Source organism: Abrus precatorius, unplaced genomic scaffold (genome assembly GCF_003935025.1).
Source record: "Abrus precatorius isolate BTA unplaced genomic scaffold, Abrus_2018 Scaffold8, whole genome shotgun sequence".
Classification (NCBI taxonomy): domain Eukaryota; kingdom Viridiplantae; phylum Streptophyta; class Magnoliopsida; order Fabales; family Fabaceae; genus Abrus; species Abrus precatorius.
Genome location: NW_020874428.1, coordinates 20,088,593 through 20,095,812, shown reverse-complemented (window position 1 = coordinate 20,095,812; position 7,220 = coordinate 20,088,593). Strand labels below are relative to the sequence as shown.

The window sequence follows — 7,220 nt, the reverse complement described above, 5'->3', positions numbered from 1 at the left end:
AAGTCATTTTTATATATGTAATTTCATTTACTTATTATTCTATGCATTAAAATTCAAAACGTATAACTTATGAATTGAAATTATATTTATTCATACTTATTTATCTTTGAATTGTATTTAAAGAATTTTTATTTGAATTGATGAATTGTATTTAAAGAATTAATTCAAAACCTATAAAGTTACTCATATTAACTGCATCTAATTATTACTTTTTAAATTAAAATTTGAAACGTAAAACTTACTGATTAAAATTATATTTTATTCATACTTATTATATTTGAATTGTATTAAAGAATATTTATTAAATTTGATTAATTGTATTTAAAATTTTTTATTAGAATTGATGTTTATATTATGTTATAAATGGCAACGTAAATATTTATACTATAAATTGCCTTAAATTATAATTTATTAAAATTAACTACAACATTTTTCAAAATCTATGAATTAAAATTATATCTGATTTATACTTATTATGAAATACAATTAAGAAGAATTTATGGTTATATTATATACATTGAATTAAAAAATTACACTTATAATATTATTACTTTATATTATATATTGTAAGTTAAATTTTTCATAAATTCTTTTTACATATTTAAATTATTTTATTAATTAGTTTAATTTAATTTATATTTCAATATTTACTTCAAATATTAAAATATAATGTAAATAAAAAATACATTTATAAAATTATTACTTTATATTATATATTATTAAATTAAACTTCTAATGAAAAGGCAAGTTTACATATTTAAATTATTTTAGTAATTATTTTAATATAATATGTAATTCAATATATATCTCAAAAATTAAAATATTTATAAAATTATTAGTTTATAATATTATTGTTAAATTACATTTCTAATGAAAAGGTAAATTTACATATTTAAATAATCTTATTAATTAGTTTTATATAATATATAGTTTCATATATATTTCAAAAATCAAAATATACGTTGAATGTGAATTATTGTTTTATATTATATATTATATTATTAGAGTAAATTTTAAAAGAAAAAATAATTTTTATTACATTAGTTTTTTATTTTCTGACTTTTCATATATCTTAAAGAAAGACTTTTTCTCTACTTATATAAGTCATATTTACATAACTTTTAAAAACTTGTTCACCTTCTATTGTTATATTTTTTCTTTGTATTTTGCAACAATGTTAGCAGTTAAAAATTACCTATCCACATAAGTACATGTATTTTTAAGTTTGATATTTTTTATTTTGTTTCATTAAATTGTGTTATATATTTTAATTTTTTTAAATAAGCATAAAGTATTATTTTTAAATTATATAATATATTGAATCTTTTTTTTAATTGATTAATTTGTATTAAATCTCTTATTATTTTCTTATATTCATCACAAGTAATTATTTATTTTTATATTTCCATGATGTTGTAAGAGAACGACAAGTTTCAATGAAGATAAATAAATTTTTCTTAATGATTTGAATTCAACAATAGATGAATGAAAAATAAAAGTGTGAATATCACGACTGTGATATTTAATTATAAAAAATATGAATGTATGTATTATATGTAATATTTATATTTTCACATCAAGATCAATAAAGAATTATGTCAATATTGACATACCAGAAGTTATTCATTTTATAAATTCATTCAAGTATTGAAATTATTTAAAATCTCTCTATTACATTAATTATTGCTAATTGTTTACTTTTTATTTTAACTACATTTTCAATTATTTATTATCACTTTGTTGAAAAGATTTTAATTATATGCATATTGCTCACAATGCTGATAATACAAGATCTACTATTTTTTCTAAGTTAGAAAATTTCAAAAACATATCTGAAATCTTGACAATGGCAAAATCAAAGAGTGATATAGTAAATTTAATCTCTCTTATACTTTATTCTTCTTGTTTAAGTTTTAAACTAATTTTTTAATTAATTTTCAAAATATCGTAATTGGTTATATTATAAATGTGAACGATGTAATACTTAAAAATGGTTAGTATTATATTTCTTGCTCTCATTACAAGAAGAAAGTTTCTTTCACAACTACAAATTTTAAATGTGAATAATGTTATAAAGACGCAGAGTATCCAATGACAAGGTAATTAATTTATCATTATGTATTCTAATTTTTAAATTTTCATATTAAAATAAATTAAATTATATATTATTACCTAAATTTATATACATTACAGGTTTCGTCTTGAGCTAATGTTAAAGATTTTATAGATTCAACTATATTTGTCTTATTTGATGAAGTTGTTGAACAATTGGCACAAGTAAAGTTAATAAATCTTATTGCAAGATCTGAAATTGTAAGCAAATGTGTTAGTTTCTAACTTCTTATAAATAAAATATATTAAAACATATAACTATTTTTATGTGATAATTTTTTTAAAGGTAACGGTGAAGTGTTAAAGTTACCTCCACAACTTTTAAAGATTATTGACACTTCACATATTGTTCAAATAAAATGAGTAACTACTTTGAAAGTCGTAAAAAATAAAGTTTTATTGCAAATAAAATTATAAAGTCGATAGTGAAGGTAATATAGAAAATTAAATTAGAGTTTCATTACTTTCATTTATAATGTTTATAATACAATGATAAATAACTTTATTTTCATTATTTATATTTACATATTGAAAAGGAAGAAGGAGTAGACAATATAAATGCAAAAATAAAAAAAAATGATTTGGCAATAAGTTAGAGTAGACAATATAAATGCAAAAATAAAAGAAAATGATTTGGCAATAAGTTATTCACATATATCTCTAACCATAGAAATACCAAATTTACCAAAAAAATGAGAAAATTAATATATAAATTATAAATTTATAATGTATTGTTCAAATTTCTTAGATTAATAATTTATATTTGATATTTTCTTTTAGGTTGTAACTTAAGGAAGACGAAGCAAACAATTGTAAATAAAAGACAACAATAGAGGATTTAGAAGATTGAACCATTTTTATTGCAGTATTATATAAATACTTTTAATATTGTGTAAAGTCTGAAAAGTAAAATGTCACCAAATATTTAAGTCTTTTATAAGATAATTTTGTTATTTTATTATATATATCTCTCTTATTTTATTATTATATATATTATGTATTAACTTTATTCTTTGACAAATCTTATATGTGATTTATAAATTTTATATTATATCAACATCTATAAATTTAATTGATATAAAAATTAGTTTTTATATATATCTATATGTAAAATTGAATTTAATTGATATAAAGATTAATTTAATTGATTCATAACACAAATCTATATCTATATGTAAAATTAATATTTGTTCTTTTAATAAATCTTTTAAAATATTATTTTATTATTAAAATAGTTTATAGATATATTTATTTTTATTAATTCTTAATTAAAATAATAAATAATAAATAAACTGTATTAATTATTTTTAAAAATTAAAAAATAATTATATAACAAAAATTAATAAATTTATTATTTTAATTTTATAATTCAAATAACATAGTTTTATTATACTTAATTTATTATTAGATAAAATTAATTTATTTATAATGTCAATCAATATTAATTCTATTAAATTATAAAAAAATATAAAATAATTTAATCATTTAAAAAAAATTCAATTCCACATTTTTTTTATCAAAAAGTAAATTTTCAAATTCAGTATATATATTATATGATTATTAATTTTATTTATTTTTGTATGATAATTTTATTTATATATAAAAAGTTTAATATATTTTTATTTTTAAATACTAATATATAGTTTTATGTATATTGATATTTAAAGACGATTTTTAAAAATTATGATATCATGTTTTAATAATTATATAGTAAAATTTTATTAATAATTTTAAATTATAATTATAAATAGATAGTTTCTCTTACAAATTTAATTCAACAAATATAAACAAATATATAAATATAAAATTATAAGACCTTTTATTTAAATTTTATAACATATATTAACAAATTTATTATATTTAATAATTTATTGTTATAATTATTTATTTAAAATTTTATAATCATAAATGATTTATGATATCATGAAACAATATAAATTTTAAAATATGTATAATTTAGTATTTTTTAGCATAAAATAAAATAACATACAAATATTTTATTTTTACATTTTAAAAATAAAATATTTGTATGTTATTTTATTTTATGCTAAAAAATACTAAATTATACATATTTTAAATAAAAATTAATTTTGATAAATAAATTTTTTATTATATTTATATATTTTTTATATTTAAATTATATATTTTATATTTTAAAATAAATTAATTTAATGAAAAAACAAACCGTGCAATGCACGGGCATATTTTCTAGTAATCCTTGTATTAGTAATTACCATCAATTACCTCAAATTTGATAATTATAATTTAGTCTCTCAATATAATTAACCTTTCATGACATATATACTTTTAGCCATAAATTTTATATTGATTAAACTACTTTAATATTTTAGCTAATAAAATAATAGCACTAACACATTTAATTATATAATATATATATATGACCCAAAGTTGCTAACATTAGTCACTTGAAGTATTACAAATTTCAAGCACATATCTTTTTAGTTAATATTATAATTGAAATATTATAAAGATTTAAATGTGTATTTTAATTTAACGATAAAATTAAAATAAAGTTATGCTAAAAATGCCTTTGGCTTCATCTCGATTTGTTTTGTTTCTACGCCAAATTATAACTTGGAGAACCAAAATGATTATGTATCGCCTTCTGTTGAAGAACAATCCGAATGTTTAGCTGTCAAGAACATATATATAGAAGTAAAAAGAAAACGAACCAGTTTTTAAAATTAATCTAAAATTATTTAATATTCCATTTATATACATCAAATTTAACATAGCATATACTTTTAAAACATATAAAATACAATAGTAATTTAATTATTCAATTTCAAAAATAATTTTTATAAACTCAAATTTCATACATGTTTTTTCAAACACGTCAAGTAATTAATTAAGTTGTTAACTAAATTCTAAAATCATTATGTTCTATTCTTCATTTATGTAAAGCCCATCAGCGTTATATCGTGTTTTGGTCATTGCCCATCCGCGTCTTCAAAATCTTTTAAATATTTTTGGTCTTGCATTTTTTGTCCTGGGTACAAAGACGCAAGGCCCAATTCAATTTAGACCTAAAACCCATGGCCCAATAGCTTATCCTTCCTTCTCTTCTAATAGGTTTAGAAAACCCTAGTTTGCTGCAACGCACAAAACTTGAGTGTGTGTGTGTGTGTGGGAGAGAGAAAGAGGCAAGGAATCATGAAGACTATTCTGTCATCGGAGACCATGAACATCCCCGATGGGGTGAGCATCAAGGTCCACGCCAAAGTCATTGAGGTCGAAGGTCCACGTGGCAAGCTCGTTCGTGACTTCAAGCACCTCAACCTCGATTTCCAACTTATCACTGACGAGAACGGGCAGAAGAAGCTGAAGATCGAATCGTGGTTCGGTTCTCGCAAAACCTCCGCCGCGATCCGCACCGCCCTCAGCCACGTCGAGAATCTCATCACCGGCGTCACCAAAGGTTACCGCTACAAGATGCGCTTCGTCTACGCTCACTTTCCTATCAATGCTAGCATCACCAACAACAACTCCTCCATTGAGATCCGAAACTTCCTCGGCGAAAAGAAGGTCCTCTTTCAACGATATTTCAATTTTTATTTTATTTTTATAACTGTTTATTTCATTTTATTTATATTGAAATTGATTCTATTTTAGAAGTTGATGCATTTTCATTTCCTGTTATTATTTTCAGCATTGTGTGTTTTAGCATTGGGTGTATGAAGGAAGTGATTTTTTCGATTCTTATAAAATTGTATAGTTATGATTAGTAGGCGTAGAAAGATAGGATTACTTGCAGGTGATGGAGTGCTTTGTTTTTATTGATTTGGAGTGTGTTTGATTGAGATGTTGTTAGGTGAGGAAAGTGGACATGCTTGAGGGTGTTACTGTTTTGCGATCTGAGAAGGTGAAGGATGAATTGGTTTTGGATGGTAATGACATTGAGCTTGTTTCTCGTTCCTGTGCCCTCATTAACCAGGTATAATTCTCTCAAAGCTTGTCCAATTTTGCCCTTGCTGATTTTGATGGTATTTTGATTTTTTATTCTGTGTGTACAACAGAAATGTCATGTTAAGAACAAAGATATCAGGAAGTTTCTTGATGGTATCTATGTTAGCGAGAAGGGGACAATACTTGAGGAGTAGATGGTGGACAAATAGGAATATTAATGTTAGTTTCAGTTACTCATTTTGCCTGCCTTCTTGAGATTTACAATTTTGTGTTATCAAAATTTTCTTTCCAGAAGATGTTATTTAAACTTCTTATTTACTCTTACTTGCTTTGTTATGGAACATTTTCTTAGATTTGATGTTATTTCACAATCGGGTACCCCAATACTGTTTAATTTGGCTATTTCCCTATCTCCTTTACCTGGCAAATACAAGATAATAATGTTTTGTTTTCTGTTATTTTTAGTGAAAAGTAATGTTAGGCTAAAATGTAGTGTTAAACAATGGACATCCTTGCTAATGGCATAACACAAATCTATTATATTTATAACAGCATTCGACGAAGGTGCACGGTTTGTTGCACAAACTACATAATAAAATAAGTAGAGGGAAACAAGTGACAGCATGAATACTAGGTTGTTTCTGCTGTGCACCACCTTAGAAGCGTTGCATAGGTGCACCATTTGTGAGAGCTGTTGGATAGGGATTTGTGACCATAACCTAATAAATTAGTCAAATTTTTATGTCGTAAATCAATCCAAAAGAATGCTAAAGTTTGTATCTGTTAATATCATTGATCTGCTCTCAAAGCCACACTATACTTATTTTTGGTTGCTATAAAATATCCTCTTGCACTGCTCTTTTGGACCGACCTAGAAGGTTACAGTTGAAAATAAGGGAACGCCGTCTTCTAAGACCACGTTGGCCACCCTCTTAAATCCAGCAAAACTCGAAATCAGTTTACCATTTTGGCAAGTAATAATGGGTGGCAGCAAAAGCAATTCAATCCCAGTTGCCATTCAATCACCGTTGAAGGGGCAACCAGAACTACGGTAGGATAAAATTAAAAAGCGAAAACAACACGAGAGCAATAACTAACGAGTAATAAAAGAGATATATTTTAACAAGAACTTGGTGATCGACAATAGGTAAAAAATGTGATGCGCATGCTTGCTGCAGACA

The 7,220-nt window shown here is 22.9% G+C and overlaps 1 protein-coding gene across 1 annotated transcript; it reads left to right on the top strand.

The window, feature by feature from the left end:
• The first annotated feature begins 5,217 nt into the window (after nt 1-5,217).
• LOC113846977 (60S ribosomal protein L9-like) lies at nt 5,218-6,438 on the top strand. The gene is made up of 3 exons (XM_027475778.1): nt 5,218-5,658; nt 5,945-6,067; nt 6,150-6,438. Exons 1-3 carry the CDS (start codon nt 5,287-5,289, stop codon nt 6,231-6,233), a joined length of 579 nt encoding a protein of 192 aa, XP_027331579.1. The 5' UTR covers nt 5,218-5,286; the 3' UTR covers nt 6,234-6,438.
• The last annotated feature ends 782 nt before the right edge of the window (nt 6,439-7,220 follow it).

Excerpts from the sequence above, each read along its gene's own strand:
- LOC113846977 (XM_027475778.1), top strand. The coding sequence starts at position 5,287 with ATGAAGACTATTCTGTCATCGGAGACCATGAACATCCCCGATGGGGTG. Across the intron at positions 5,659-5,944 it reads ACTTCCTCGGCGAAAAGAAG|GTGAGGAAAGTGGACATGCT; the intron begins GTCCTCTTTCAA and ends AGATGTTGTTAG. Across the intron at positions 6,068-6,149 it reads CCTGTGCCCTCATTAACCAG|AAATGTCATGTTAAGAACAA; the intron begins GTATAATTCTCT and ends TGTGTACAACAG.